At 42.3% G+C, this 16,052-nt stretch overlaps 1 protein-coding gene and 1 pseudogene across 1 annotated transcript; both read right to left on the reverse strand.

Moving 5' to 3' along the window:
- Nucleotides 1-2,033: 2,033 nt before the first annotated feature.
- On the reverse strand, nucleotides 2,034-7,510 carry LOC129866551 (mucosa-associated lymphoid tissue lymphoma translocation protein 1-like; annotated as a pseudogene).
- Nucleotides 7,511-8,192: 682 nt separating this feature from the next.
- Nucleotides 8,193-10,114, reverse strand: mrpl54 (mitochondrial ribosomal protein L54). Its single transcript, XM_055940584.1, has 3 exons — nucleotides 9,908-10,114; nucleotides 9,046-9,202; nucleotides 8,193-8,843 (listed from the first exon to the last, which is right to left on the reverse strand). The coding sequence occupies exons 1-3, from the start codon at nucleotides 10,089-10,091 to the stop codon at nucleotides 8,711-8,713; spliced, it is 474 nt and encodes a 157-aa protein (XP_055796559.1). The 5' UTR covers nucleotides 10,092-10,114; the 3' UTR covers nucleotides 8,193-8,710.
- Between the last annotated feature and the right edge of the window lie 5,938 nt (nucleotides 10,115-16,052).

Genomic DNA, 16,052 nt, shown 5'->3' on the forward strand with positions numbered 1-16,052 from the left:
TCAGTTTCACACACACATACCTCTCTGCAGCTGCCACCACAACCTTTTCTGCGACTTACGTTCCATCCCTGCAATACAGTTGATAACCATCGCTATAAATGCAAAAAATCCAATCTTACTGAAACATATAACTTATTGGCATATCCCTCTTTACTGGTACATATTTACTACTCACACCACTCCTCTCAGGATCCGTCCGCCTTGACCCATATTCCTCTACTTTCTTCACTGCCTCAGCACATGACAACTTCTGCACTACTCTAACCTTGGAAACCTCGACCTGCCTCTCTCGCACGGGTAATTTCTGATCCCCAGCCCCATGGGCACCCCTACAATTAACACATACCACTACTTTCCCCATTGATACACATTCCTTTGTCTCATGGCCTTCTGCACACTTCTCACACTTAGGAACCTCCATCCTACACACTGCTGCCACAAGCCTATAAGCTTGACACCTGCAACAACGTAATATATTCGACACAAAAGCTTGTACAGGATATATCCTAACATCACTTTGTCGGGCAAAGATTCAACATCAAAACTCAAAAGAACAGACAATGACTCTTCACTTTCACCACTCACGCCACCCTGTCTGCGTCGCACCAAACAACGAGCATCACAAACACCGGGAATCTTCCCCTTCAGTTGGTCAACTTTTACATTTACTGCTACCCCAGTTATCACTCCATTCAATGGCACGCTTTTCTTGAGAGCAAAACAATTCACATTTCCTCGCCTCCATTCGATTAATGCAGAGTGCTTTCTCCCTCTGACCAGCAGAAACACAAACAATTATCACAAGACCACTTCTGGTTACCCTCACCGATTCCACAGCACCCAACTCTGTTTTCACCCACCCTGAAACCTCAAATGGATCAGCCAAAAGGCAAGGGTCGACTTTTTCCAAAAACTTCACTTCTACTATCACAGACTCATCTTTATCCTGACCGATGGCGCAAGCCTCGGGCTCCGAGAACCTCACCACACCTACCACCTCCGATACTTTGACCTCATTCACTTCCATTTCTCCTCCTTCTTCAGCTCACTCTGCTTACACTTTCTACTATTGTTCTTTTTTCCACCATTTTTAACTGACTCAAGCTCACCCTCTTCCTCCCTCTCTCTCTTAGAACTCCTCTGCCTCTCTTTTTCCCTCCATTCCTCCTCTGTATTCCAAGTATATGTTTCCTTTTGATAATACTGCACTTCTCCTGGCATACATCTTGTTCTTGCCTTCTCAAGGGACGCCATTTAAACAGCTGTCACAATCTCCATACAATCAGCATGAAACCCTCAGGATGTAGCGCTCAACAGTGCATCCCGCTTATAAAGCAGCTGCTTCGTCTTGATGTTCTTCTTTATCAAAAGCTACCGCAACACTTTTCCATTTCAAACAAGCACGCTCTTCCTACCACCATCCCGGGCAGTGTCCTTGTTAGGAAATTATTTGTTTATATTGTATTAAAGGGAAATTTGAAATTCTGAATGTTCAAAAACACAGTTTAATAAGTTATTTATGTTTTAAAAAATGACTAATATTTCATACCACCATGTGAAAGAAATGTAATAATACCATGCCAAAATGTAGTGGTTCTGCTTTGAACTATAGAAAAGGCACTATGTTTTCATACAATTTTCACAAACACCCATTACAATTTTTTTTTATCTCTGTATCCTTTAACATATAAACAATGCAGTTTATGGGATCAATTTGTTGTAATGCAAGTTCAAATGAAAATCAAATCCAATTTTATTGGTCACAGACACATATTTAGCAGATGTTATTGCGGGTGTACTGTAGCGAAATGCTTGTGTTCCTCGTCCCAATAGTGCAGTAGTATTTAACAATTCACTAATCTAAAATAATGGAAATAAGAAGGATGAGCAATGTCGGAGTGGCATTGACTAAAATACAGTAGAACAATAAGTTGCACAATACGTTAATGTGTAGGTCTGTAGACAAAACAGAATGGGTCGCACGCTTACGTTCCACAAATTGACAGGACTAACATGAATGGAAGTTTTGCATGTTACTGAACCAATATGTGAGGTCCTCTACTTGACCATGAGGAGCAAGGAAGCCAAGGTTCGTGGAGATTTAGTTTGGATACCAGTGGTTTGCCCACAATGACCGTTTGCTTTTCTTGGACCTCCTCATCCAAGTTCGCATACCGATGCTGAAGGTACAAGGTGAATGTCAGCTCCTTCTGTAATGAGAACAAGCTAAGACAGATGCGTCAGAGCTCATAAAAAGGGATAGTCACATAGCTCATATAAACCACAGGCCTACACAGAGAAGGGATTCATAATCACTTCAGCAAGGTTCCTACAGGGTAGCTGGGCTCTCCCATATCCAATATATTGTTTTTATTTTTAACTCTGCATCGTTGGGAAAGAGCTTGTGAGTACGTATTTCACGGTAAAGTCTACACCTGTTGTATTTGGTGCATGTATAAAATAAAATGTTATTTGATTTTGACAAATCTGGTAACAATGATATCCGATTTGGATTTCCAATACTAACACTGGTCCCACTGTCTTGTGGAACCGCCGAGAGTCAGTGTGTAATTTGAACCCTCACCTTGAGTCTCTGTACGCCCTTCAGGCGGGTGTAGAGGCCTGGAAGCTCTGTGGGCAGAAGGATGTCCATTAGCAGTAAACTCCCTACATCTAGGAGGCTCTCCTGATTACCCATCTTCAGATCCATATCCAAACCCTGCCATCATAAAGAACACAATAGGAAACAGGAACGAGTATGATTACATGTCTACAGGACAGAAACATATTACTGTGCAATGTTTAATAGTGTCACCAAGCCAGATTGTGCTGCAGTGGAAGACTATTGAACATATTAAGATGTTTTGACAATGACGCAGCTAACCTCAGCAAAGTCTGTGAGATTGGCAAAGCAGGACACAATGTCCTTGGTCTTCTCCAATATTCTGGTGTAGATGATCATGATGTTGGAGAACTCTGCTGCGAAGCCCAGCTGCACCTTTACGCCAGAGTCAAACTGCAGGTTACGGCTCTCTGGAAGAACTGGACAGAGACAGGCAATGCTTATTGAAGCCGTTATGCAGTGCTTACTTAGCTCTACCTGAACTCATATCAGCTCCAAGAGTGAATGCCTTGGCATTAGCTCAGAGGGATAATGTTATCTTGATTTACACAGATGACCCAGCTGCAAAATCCATTTGGTCACTCCACTACTGTACCTTGATTGAAACATGCATGGTGAATAAGCCAAAGGTCTCACCATGTGCTATGGCCCACTGCAGGATACGTGCTGAGGTGGTCTCTGACCAGCAAGAGCTCTGGATGCGGTCAGTGAGTGCACTAGCTCGGACAGATTACTGCTTAACTCTAGAGCCTGCCGCACTCGTGTGATCTCACACAGACCCATGTCTGTACAGATACATGAACCAAACAGAGAAACTACATTAACAGACATTTTTAAAGATTGGTGTTCATGATATGTCACAATACTTTGAAATATGTATTTTTGTGTAGCGTATATTGAATGTAATCAGTAATAGTGATACCTTTGGCCACCCTGTCCAGCATGACTGTGACCTTATCGTCCTCCATGACTTTCTGTTTGAGGAAACTGTTTGAAGATTCCATGAGACACATCGTCTTTGTTCACCTCAAAGGCCTTTGCATCCACACACCGAGGCATAATCAGAGATTAATATAACACATTCTGTGATACTTGTATTTGAGTGAAGGAGGTACTTCTAGGCGGCAGAGAAGAAACTCACGTGGCAATACCAAACACTAAGTTTGAAGTCACTTTCAGTTACCCTGGCTGTGGAGGGATGCCGTCGTTCAAGTTTCTCACAAGTCCTCAACTGGCAGCTTCATTAAATAGTACCCACAAAACAGAAGTTTCAAAGTCAACAGTGAAGAGGCAACTCCAGGATGCTGGCCTTCTAGGCAGAGTTGCAAAGAAAAAGCCATATCTCAGACTGGCCAATAAAAATAAAATATTAAGATGGGCAAAAGAACACAGACACTGAACAGAGGAACTCTGCCTAGAAGGCCAGCATCCTGGAGTCGCCTCTTCACTGTTGACGTTGAGACTGGTGTTTTGCGGGTACTATTTTATGAAGCTGCCAGTTGAGGACTTGTGAGGCGTCTGTTTCTCAAACTAGACACTCTAATGTACTTGTCCTCTTGCTCAGTTGTGCACCGAGGCCTCCCACTCCTCTTTCTATTCTGGTTAGAGCCAGTTTGCGCTGTTCTGTGAAGGGAGTAGTACACAGCGTTGTACGAGATCTTCAGTTTCCTGGCAATTTCTCACATGGAATAGCCTTCATTCCTCAGAACAAGAATAGACTGACGAGTTTCCGAAGAAAGTTCTTGTTTCTGGCCATTTTGAGCCTGTAATCGAACCCATAATGCTGATACTCAACTAGTTTAAAGAAGGACCGTTTTATTGCTTCTTTAATTATGACAACAGTTTTCAACTGTGCTAACATAATTGCAAAATGGTTTTCTAATGATCAATTAGCCTTTTAACATGATAAACTTGGATTAGCTAACAGGAGTGATGGTTGCTGATTATGGGCCTCTGTACGCCTATGTTGATATTCCATTAAATATCAGCCGTTTCCAGCTAAAATAGTAATTTATAACATTAACAATGTCTACACTGTATTTCTGATCAATTTGATAATTTATTTTATTGGACACATTTTTTTGCTTTGCTTTCAAAAACAAGGACATTTCTATGTGACCCCAAACTTTTGAACAGTAGTGTATATGGGCCTAATCATAGAATTACATATAGAATCCCTATTAATTTAATAGGATCTCTGTGGGCCTAATAGTAAAGATGTGTCATTTAACTTTCAAAGTATTAGTCTACCTTTTAATGTGGCATAAACACAACCAGTCATGACGTTTTCATTTGACTGTCAAACAATTACTTCAAAAGGCTCATGTAGACTACCTGCGCATGTTACTCAGGGACAGCTGAACGACAGGGGGTGCGGGAATATTACATTTTTCTGCTTATAATTTCTGACATTTGGTAGTTTATTTGTTAGTCAACTTGTCTATAATTAGGTACATGTAGCTTCTCTTTTTTTATTACTTGATGCTCGTCCAGAATATTAAATAAAGCCTTGCTCATCAGAATGATGTCATAAATTGATAGAATGATCAATGCATCATCAACAATCTAGTTGACATCGGTAAAGTTTTCTCTTTCATTTCTGCTTCTCTCATGGAGCGAGGACGTTTGGGGACCAGGGAGATTTCCAAATGACATCAGTTTGACTGGTTTAAAGAAAATGAAAAGCTGTGAAAACGATCCAACACCTTTCTGGTAGTATTTCAGTTCGTCTTGGATGCATATTTTATGTGGTTGAAAATGAAATACTGTCATCTTTTATATAGCTGGATGAAATTGCACATTTAGACTACACAACAGTCCCTATGTGCGCAATCGCATTCTCTCAAGATGTTGAAATAAATAAATAATATTTCTCCACTCATGTTCCTGAGACAAAATGTACATTTGGTCTATCATTTTACTGTGAGGAACACTTAATTCTGCAGGAGTTAACATTATAATAGGCTACATGTGAGGCCTACAGTCAGTGTCCAGACTTCAGTTACTCTTAGGCTAATGTGCCATTTGATAAACACCAAAAAGGGTTTATGAATCAGTGATTGTAACCTGAATTGATGTGTACACTGCTGTCCGCACGCGTCTCGGTCTCGGCCACTCATCTCTGACTTGGCAAAATGTCAGTGTTATAGTTGAACCACACCGCATTTTGGCAGATGTCCCGAGTTCATGCCAGATATGGGCCGAATCAGGAGAAAGTGGTACTGGCTAAGCAAGCAGTCATGTACATTACCTTATTATGTTCTAATATCATAGTTTATCATGGAGTTAACTGCGCTGGAGCCAGCTGACCGGACCAGGCGGACATGTGCACACTGGGAGAAGATTAAGCTCTCTCCATGTTTGAACCTGCAGATGCAGTGTCCATGGTAGGTTGGGGTTAAAGGGCAAAGGACCAGCTCTGGACTGCTTCCACCCAGAACCTATTATCTCACTCACTGCCCAGTGGCATGGAAGCATCTTCTTCATGTTTTGTGTGTTGCATGTCTAAAATGCTTTCCTCAAATCAACAGTACTTCTCACTGTATGTGGGAACTGGGTATATAATGACTGCAATATGCAATGGACTGACCTCTTCTTTGCCTCTGAACCACTGGAAGCCAATAGCAGTAGGACCACTGGCCTTACAGACCAGCACCACCTGCCTCCCTCTGTAGCATGCTGGGCCTTGGGCTGCATTGTTATCTGGATCAGCTCCATCACTACACACACGCACACATAAACACACACACACGCACGTACAAACACACGCATGCATGCACACACCAGGTAAGATGACTGAGAGGATCCCTGTAGTGTTGATGTTTTGCCAAAATGGTGCTGGACTATATGTCACATATTTCAGAGAGAGAGTCAGGAATTTGTTGAGGTTTAGACTATTTGTGGCAGTGAGGTACTGGACAGCGTCATGGTGCTCCTTTGTCTTCAAGCAGTGCTGCAGGAAGCCCAGGTTGAAGGAGCGCTCAGACAGTCTCTCCAGGAGGTAGTGGCCGGGGCTGCCTGTCAGGCTGAGAATCTGGAGCAAACAGCTGATCATCTCATTCTCACTGTCAATCAATGGTGGCAAACCCGTCAGGTCAGAAGAAACACTCATTCTCTTCATGGGGCTTTATGCCATCTTTCAGACTTCCACAGCTTCACAACATCACAAATTAAAAGTTACAAATTGACTCTTATCATTGGGTAAAGATGACAAAGATTCTTCTGTGAAGAATGTAAGGTATGGATTTACATATCAACATCAAATCTGTATTGATTATGAGTCAATGTTTTTAACATTGAGTGTTTAATTTCAAAGTCTCACCTGCAGCGGAATCGAGATTGCTCAGTGATAACATTGGCAAGTTGTCGCCATCCACATTTGGCTTTGTCCAGCATGTCAGCTAACCTGTTCAGAGCTCCTTCACTTAACGTCCCAATGCTTAGATTCCAGTCACCTAACTCTAATCTGTCTTTAAACAATACTGTTGTTTGGAGGGAAAATAACAATTGTAAATAATGGTTATTGATCCTAGTTTTCACAGTTCTCAAATTAAAACAATTTTAAGCGGTAACTCGACTGCAACAGTGGTCATTCAGAGTCAAGGGTGCCAGTCACACCTTGAGTGTCTGTGATGGCAGAACAATACAGAAGACACATTGTCACAACTTTCACTTGCTGATGCTTAGTGATTGGTATGCAAAGCAGGCAAAAATAACGTATGATTGGATTTTACATAGCCTAGCTAAAAGCTATAACATGTATACAAAAAAAAAGAAGCTGATCTACCTCCTAAAAATTAACACATTAGATTATAACAACAAATAAATATCTGCCAACTGCTGTAGCCTATTTATCCGAATTTACCGAAAAACTGAAAGCGCATCCATTTACTTGCGTTCTATTCAGATGCATACGGAATAACCTGAGATTAATTTCTTCGTCCACGTAAACTACTATGTTTATCTCAAAGCATACAAACCCCTGCTTCTTTACCGATTCCGATGATGTTTTCGATTAGATAAGTTGTTCAATAATTTACAGTGGAAGAACAGACAGACCGAACGCTCTACTAGTTCAGAAATCTCAATCTCTATTTCAGAAGTAGCCTACAGTAATTTGCCTTTGCCAATCTTGTCTGTGTGAATAATATTCTCCCAATTAGGTTAACAATGCGTCACTCCTCATTTCACATCGTTTCCTCTTTTTGTGTCATCCCTTGTATTTTCATGAAAGCAACCATGTTCCCCCTTAGGTTGAGCCTACTTTCACCTTCTCTATCTATGCACACCAACACTCAGCTTCAGGGGGAAATATACAGTATATCTAAGAATGCATTTAGACAGATAGCCCCTTTTCTGATCTTTTTCAATAATTGGGTCTTTTGACCAATCAGATCAGCTCTGGAAAAGAGCTGTTGAGAAAAGATCTGATGTGATTGACCAATTAGTGGAAAAAATATCATAATTGGGCTCCATTGTGAACTCAGCCAGAGAAGCTTGGAATGATCAAACTCAACCACATGTTGCAGATTAATCAAAATGTCTAAAATAATAAAAACAGAAACAGTCATTGAATTTAGAATGATGTTTATTCACCATTGATAGAAACTCTTGCATGAAATAAATAGACCTCAACGGTTATTTATTTAGGTGTTCACTCTGACAAATGACAAGAATAAACAAGGCCTTCATTTTTCTGAAAGTATCTAGCACCGCCATGCATCGATCACAGAGTATTCCAGATGCCATCTGCAAGATGTGAATCAAAACTCCTACTCTCACATAATGTGAAAATTGAATGTGTGATATTTTTCAAAGAAGCTTATAGATGGTAACATTTGAGATAAGAAATCAAAAGGCAAAAGTTAAGATTAATAAAAAATCCAGGTCTTTCTTTTTGACTTTACTTACAACAAGTCCAAGTTCTCAAGGTGATTGGTGATTCCTTTTCAGCAGAAAGATGACATACAGACTGACAGTATTGAGTTGGTCAGGTTACAGCTATGCTGTAGTGTCTGGTGTACACAGAACACAGATCTGCAGAGAGCAGCTGATCACTGAGGGGCTCTCTCTCACTGGCTCTGGGTCCTACAGCTTCTTCCCTTTGTGTAACCTGTTAAAGCGCAACATGTGCTCCTTCCTCAGGACCTTCCAGTACTCATGGCTATCTGGCTCCAGCTCATGGACATTCTTAGGGGGACCCAGCTGCAACCGGAACAGCCTGGGAGGCAAGAGAGGTAGCAGCTTGGTGTCACTTAAATTGTTCATATGAAATGCTTTGTAATTATTAATTAATAACATTATATGTTTAAAACAAAAGCTGCTATTCATGGACATGAAGTTGAGCATTAATAAAATATCCCAGAAAAACATAACTGATCTCCAGCTATCTTCTCAAGGTAGTACCATATTTGAGCACTTACCACTCTGGGTACTCCTCGGCAGGTTTCAGTGCAGGGTCGTCTCCTTGCTTAAAAATGTTGACTCCAACAGCGTGAGAGGTGAGCTTCACAGGGTCCTTACACACCTCCGGTCCCTTCAGCACATCTTTCACCATGCCCTTGCCCTTCCCTTTGGCAGCTGGGAGAGAGAAAGTAAGTTGAGATGAAAACAGGTTATGACTCATTCAATAATTTAGCACGGCTTTCACTGGTCTTATTACAAAACATGGAATAATGAGTTAGAGAACATGAACAAGATTGGACTTCTGCTTTGTCTCTGCTTTGTTCTAGCCATCTCTCCCCAGTGTTTTTGATAAACATATGAAATTGTTTCCATGTATAGATTTTGAAAAAAGTCTTACAGTTACATTTATTAACTGATTAATCGATCTGTAAATGCAATAGCATATATTTAACATCATTGGCTCAAGATATTGTCCTGAATGCTATGTGGCAAGGAAACACTCGGATGAAATTCTAAAGATCCAGTGCCTTGAGATAAACTTCACAATTAGAGATAATATGCAAAAGCAAGTCAGATGCTGTGATTCAGTGGGTGGGTGTGAAATAATTATTTTGATTGCACATGCATGAAGTTATGTCAGGAACTGTGGTACATAGCAAGTAGCTAGCTACCTCACTATATTGATGCTATAATTATTCATACTGTAATCAAAGAAATAACATTGCTCATCATGTCTGTAATTTACCTGTTCCTGGGTTCATCACCCAGTTATCTTTTCTAATGGTAACTAGCTAGCTAAAGACATTTTCTTGTAAACATATTATCCACCGTACCATTTATTGTGGGGGAGAAGGATTTTTACAGACGCCATTTACTTACCAACTTTCTTTGCATATCCACACGTCGGAATTCTATACAACAGGTTACTCATACAAAATCTCACAGGCGTATTGGTCGCAAAGCATTTAATTCTCATTGTAGAGCAGAATAATCCGTACCCTGCCATCCTTTCTTGCGGTAAGGGATAACACAAATGGCCACCATGCATGTCTTTGACATTCATAATCGCCACTTCCGGGTAACTTCTTCTCCTAAGGAAAACCGAGCGTATCAGCCGTCGCTGAATTTCTATTGCACGTTACTGCCACCTGCTTGGAGGAATGCATGCGACCACTGTGCCTCTATGCGACAGCAAAGTACCAATCATTAAACTCATCTGCATGAAATCGAGAGAGGGAGATATCCACAACAACAGGTTGACACAGAAATCCGTTTTAGGTGGTTGATCAATACTGGACTGTGACTGTATCAGAGATGGATGGAAAGGTAGCGGGGTTAGTAGTTAAGGAGGACGGATGGAGTGTAGTGATGGAGTGGAAAAAAGTAGAGGTTTATTTATTATTTTATTTTCCCGTTATTTTACCAGGTAAGTTGACTGAGAACACGTTCTCATTTACAGCAACGACCTGGGGAATAGTTACAGGGGAGAGGAGGGGGATGAATGAGCCAATTGTAAGCTGGGGATGATTAGGTGGCCATGATGGTTTGAGGGCCAGATTGGGAATTTAGCCAGGACACCGGGGTTAACACCCCTACTCTTACGATAAGTGCCATGGGATCTTAAGAGTAAGAGTAAAGGTTAAGATGAAGAGGAAGCCTGAGGAGCCTTTGCAGGTCTTGTCATAGGAGAGTAGTGATGATGAGGGAGGTTCGGTTCACAGTGTTGTACTGAGAGAAGTGGAGTTCAAGGTGTTGGTGAAATTTAAGGATCAAGGTGAGTCCTATCGCGTTGACTAGGGTTTTGGAGAGTAAAGTAGAAGAGTTTGTGTCTGCTAAAGTTCTTTGTGATGGAAGTTTGGTGGTGGTGCGTTTCAATGCTAAACAGTATGAGTTGGCGCTCAAACTCAAGCAGGTATGTAAACGTGTGGTTGATAGTAGCATGCCGGATCAAACTGGACGGAAGTGGGTGAAGGGCATTATTACATGAGAAAGGAAGAAGGTGGATAGCTTGTCAGTGCTACTAAACTTTGAGGATCTGGTATTGCCAGGAAAAGTTAGGATTGGGTATATGAGTTACTATGTGCGAAGCATATGTTCCGAAACCATTGCATTGCTATAACTGTCAAAGGTTTGGGCGTGTAGCTCTGGTGTGTTAAGGCAAAAGGAGATGTGCGAAGTGTGGGGGAGAACATGCATATGGGGAGATGGGGACCAGTTAAAGTGCTGTAACTGTAGGGGTGCCCATAGTGTAGCATATGGGGGTTGTTCAGTGATGAAAATACAGGTGGGAAGTGCAGCAGGTGAGGAGTGAGCTTAACATCTCGTATGCAGAAGCAGTGAAGGTAGTTCACACAGAAACAATCGGGGCACCTAGAAGAACAGGTATTCCAGGGCAGATTGGGATGTAGGTTGGGCGTGATGGAGGGAGCAGAATGGGGGAGAATACAAGACTGGTAGGAGACATGAGGAAGGTTGTTTCATTTGTGACAGCAGCAATCAATTGCACCAAAAAATGACAATCAAGGACTAAGATGAAGATCATAGTGGAGCAGGCAGTGAGGTATCTTGGGATCACAGTAACTTCATGGGAAAATGTACAGGGTGACCTCAATAAGATTGAGAATCAGTCCAGCCAGGAATCATGTATTGGTTAATTTGCATTATGGTGTTAATCATTCAATGGAATGCCAGAAGTTTGATGGCTAATGGGCAAGAGTTCAACCAGTTTCTTGAGGAGTTACCAGCCAAACCTGATGTGATATGTTTCCAGGAGACATGGCTAAAACCTACTAGAGGTTTTGTAATACAAGGTTATGTTGCAGTCCGTAGAGATAAGGTGGCAGGGGGAGGATGAGGGTGTGCTACCTTTATAAAGTGAGGGATCCCTAATAGGTGTGTGGGAGAGGGAGTGGAGCAGGAGTATGTAGTGGTAGAGGTGTGGTTGGGAGGGGGGAATATGGTAATAGTGAACTTTTACAACCCGTATAAGAGACTAGAGTTGCGGGTCCTTGGGAATGTAGAAGGTCAAGATAGGAGATGGGTAATGTGGTGTGGGTATTTTAATACTCATAGTACGCTCTTGGGGGGGTTACAGACTTAGGTAAATGGACAGGGTTGGAGGAACTACTGGATGAGAAAGGGCTTGTGAGTCTTAATGACGGCTGGGGAACAGGATTGACCCAGTAACAGGAAATGAATCTGCTCTGGATCTTACTTTGATCTCAAGTTCAATGGCAGGCAGATGTAGTTGGGAGGTTTTGGAAGAATCTGCAGTGGGTAGTGATCACTATCCTATCATATGTACTGTAGGATTGAGGGAGGAAGAATCAGTAGGAAATGAATTGAGGAGATGGATATTTGGGAAAGCGGAGTGGGTTCAGTTCCAGGAGTTGACTGAACAGGAGTTGTCTCAGGTAGATCTTAATTCAGATATAGAAACAGTCGATGCAATAAGAGGAGCAATAGTAGGGGCCGCAAGGCAGGTGATTCCTATTGGTACAGAGGGGAGAAAGAGTAACACAGTCCAATAGTGGAGTGATGAGTGTAGAGAAACAGTGGAGAGTAGGAAAAGGGCTTTCAGAATGTTGAAAACATACCATAATTACAGCTAAGAGGGAGTATTGGAGGACATCCGGGGGGTCCTGGATCAGAGAGAGATGGTGGGGGATACATTGAATGGCCCTTTTACGTTGGCCGATATGAAGAGAGCATTAGCTAAAGCTGGGATAACATCTCCTGGGAAGGATGAGATGTGTTACATCATGATGGCTCATCTCAGTGACACTGCAATGGGGAAAGTATTGGGCCTTTACAATAAGGTGTGCAGGAAGGGAACTGCCTGGAAGTTGGAAGCAGGCGATAGTGGTGCCAATACGGAAACCTGGAAAAGACACTACTAGTCCTTCAAGCTATAGGCCGATAGCGTTGATATTTCATGTATGGAAAGTTATGGAAAGGATGATAACGGAAAGACTGATGTACTTTCTAAAGAGTAGAGGACTGTCACCAGATCAAAGTGGGTTTAGCAAAGGCAGGGGGAACGATGGAACCTGTATTGTGCCTCGAGTCAATCATACTTAAGGCACAGGCAAATAAAGAGGTGGTGGTAGCCATTTTCTTTGATGTAGAGATGGCTCGTGATATGATGTGGAAGGAAGGCCTACTTATCAAGCTGGATAACATGGGGGTTGGACAAAGGGTTTTTATCTGGATACATTTGATTTTTGGGCGATCAATACGAGTGAGGGTGGGGAGCTCTGTCAGAAAGCTATGAGGTAGATAATGGTACCCACCAGGGAAGTGTCATTAATAACAGCTGGTGCGCGATGTCTAACATTAAAGTCTCAAGGTATTGCTCACCTGAGGTGGAGTACCTTATGATGAGCTGTAGACCACACTATCTACCAAGAGAGTTCTCATCTATATTATTCGTAGCCGTCTATTTACCACCACAAACCAATGCTGACACTAAGACCGCACTCAACCAGCTGTATAAGGCCATAAGCAAACATGAAAATGCTCCCCCAGAAGCTGCAAACCATTACAGAGTACAAAGGGAAGTACAGCCGGGAGCTGCCCAGTGACACGAGCCTACCAGACAAGCTAAACTACTTCTATGCTCGCTTCGAGGCAAGTAACACTTAAACATGCATGAGAGCACCAGCTGTTACAGAACACTGTGTGATCACGCTCTCCAAAGGACGATGTGAGTAAGACCTTTAAACAGGTCAACATTCACAAGGCTGCAGGGCCAGACGGATTACCAGGACATGTACTGCAAGCATGCGCTGACCAACTGGTGAGTGTCTTCACTGACATTTTCAACCTCTCCCTGTCCGAGTCTGTAATACCAACATGTTTTAAGCAGACCGCCATAGTACCTGTGCCCAAGAACACTAAGGTAACCTGCCTAAATGACTACCGACCCTTAGCACTCACATCTGTAGCCATGAAGTGCTTTGAAAGGCTGGTCATGGCTCACATCAACACCATTATCCCAGAAACCCTAGACCCACTCCAATTTGCATACCGCCCTGACAGATCCACAGATGATGCAATCTCTATTGCACTGCACACTACCCTTTCCCACCTGCATAAAAGGAACACCTATGTGAGAATGCTATTCATTGACTACAGCTCAGCGTTCAACACCATAGTGCCCTCAAAGCTCATCACTAAGCTAAGGACCCTGGGACTAAACACCTCCCTCTGCAGCTGGATTCTGGACTTCCTGACGGTTCGCCCCCAGGTGGTAAGGGTAGGTAACAACATATCCGCCACGCTGATCCTCAACACAAGGCCCCCTCAGGGGTGCGTGCTCAGTCCCCTCCTGTACTCCCTGTTCACTCATGACTGCACAGCCAGGCACGACTCCAACACCATCATTAAGTTTGCTGAAAAGTGACTATGCCTCCTGTGATGCATAGTCACTTTACCCCTACCTACATGTACATATTACCTCGACTAACCTGTACCCCCGCACATTGACTCTGTACCGGTACCCCATATATAGTCTCGTTATTTTATTGTGTAACATTTAATTCTTTACTTTAGTTTATTTAGTAAATATATTCTTAACTATATTTCTTGAACTGCATTGTTGGTTAAGGACTTGTAAGTAAGCATTTCACGGTAAAGTCTATACCTATTGTATTCGGAGCATGTGACAAATAAAGTTTGAATTGATTTGATTTTGATATGATTAGTCCTTTGTTGTTTTCCATTATGATTGACGATGTATTCTCTCAGGTGAGATCTGATATTGGGAGGTCGTTGTTTGCGGATGATGGGAGTGCTGTGGAAGAGAGGGAGAAATATTACCCATAGAGCCAGAAGAGTTTAAGAAGTGATTAATGAAGTAGAGCAGTGGTCCCTTAGGTGGGGCTTCAAGTTTTCAATTGAGAAAACACAGACTGTGTTTTTTTCTAGAAGGAAGGTTGGAGAGGAAATATACCTGAAGTTGTCTGGAAGGAATCTGGGGAGGGTTTAAGTTCCTGGGCTTCTGGTTTGACACTTTAAATGACATGGACGGAGCATATTAAGAGAGTAGTTGTCAAAGGAAAGAAAATATTGAAAGTGATGGATTGCTTGTCAGGAATGGAGTGGGGGCAGATAGAAGGGCATTGGAAATGATATATAGCGTTGTTAAGGTCATCAATGGATTATGGAAGTATAGCATATGGATCAGCAGCTCAGACATTTTTTAAAAAGCTAGATGTTATCCAGGCCAAAGCCCTAAGAATATGTTGTGGAGCACTCAGGACCTCCCTGGTGGCAGCAATGCAGGTAGAGTTGGGAAAGATACCGTTTAAGTTAAAAAAACAGCTGGCCATGACATATTGTGTAAATCTACAAGGACATAAGTCTACACATCCTACAAAAAAGGTGAACTAAATCTGAATACAAGCTTTGGGTGGATAGGCAATTACATGGCGAGAGAGATGGGGTTGTTTGGGAGGAAGTTCAGCCCCTCTGTGGTTCTCTCTGCTTTCCCACCTTGGTTTCTCCCTCAGCCAGTGATAGATCTAGGGTTGCTTGAGAGGGTGTTGAGGAAGGAGTCGATTCAGTTGCAAGTGAACATTTAAGAACACAATAGTATGCTTTCTTTAATATATTCACAGATGGATCTAAGAACCCTAAAACAGGGACGACGGGGCAGTGACGAAAAGAGCTACGGATAATTTATCTGTTTATACAATGGAGTTGTTGGCCATACTATTGGCTGCAGAGTGGGTGGAGGAGGTGAGGCCAGAATTCATGTGTGTCTCAGAGCGGAAAGGATGTATTTTATGAGGTTTTGCAGTGCTTATATAGGGTGAAACAGATGGGGTAAATCCTACCCAATAATCTCGTCTCCCTAAGGAAACGAAATACATAATGAAATACTACATCCCCTTTAGATTTCCCCAGCAGTTCACTTAATCCTGGCCTTTCAACCCCATTACTCCTCAAATCTAATGACAATCACTCCCTTTCTCTCACATATTTCTGGCACTGAAATAGAACATGTTCCACTGTCTCCATC

The sequence above is a fragment of the Salvelinus fontinalis genome, chromosome 12, assembly GCF_029448725.1.
Source record: "Salvelinus fontinalis isolate EN_2023a chromosome 12, ASM2944872v1, whole genome shotgun sequence".
Taxonomy (NCBI): domain Eukaryota; kingdom Metazoa; phylum Chordata; class Actinopteri; order Salmoniformes; family Salmonidae; genus Salvelinus; species Salvelinus fontinalis.

What these genes read in the sequence shown, in the direction of transcription:
- mrpl54 (XM_055940584.1), bottom strand. Translation starts at nt 10,091, where the DNA reads ATGAATGTCAAAGACATGCATGGTGGCCATTTGTGTTATCCCTTACCG. An exon ending in TGGATATGCAAAGAAAGTTG is followed by an intron (nt 9,203 to 9,907) that starts GTAAGTAAATGG and finishes TCTCTCTCCCAG; the next exon opens with CTGCCAAAGGGAAGGGCAAG. An exon ending in GCCGAGGAGTACCCAGAGTG is followed by an intron (nt 8,844 to 9,045) that starts GTAAGTGCTCAA and finishes CTTGCCTCCCAG; the next exon opens with GCTGTTCCGGTTGCAGCTGG.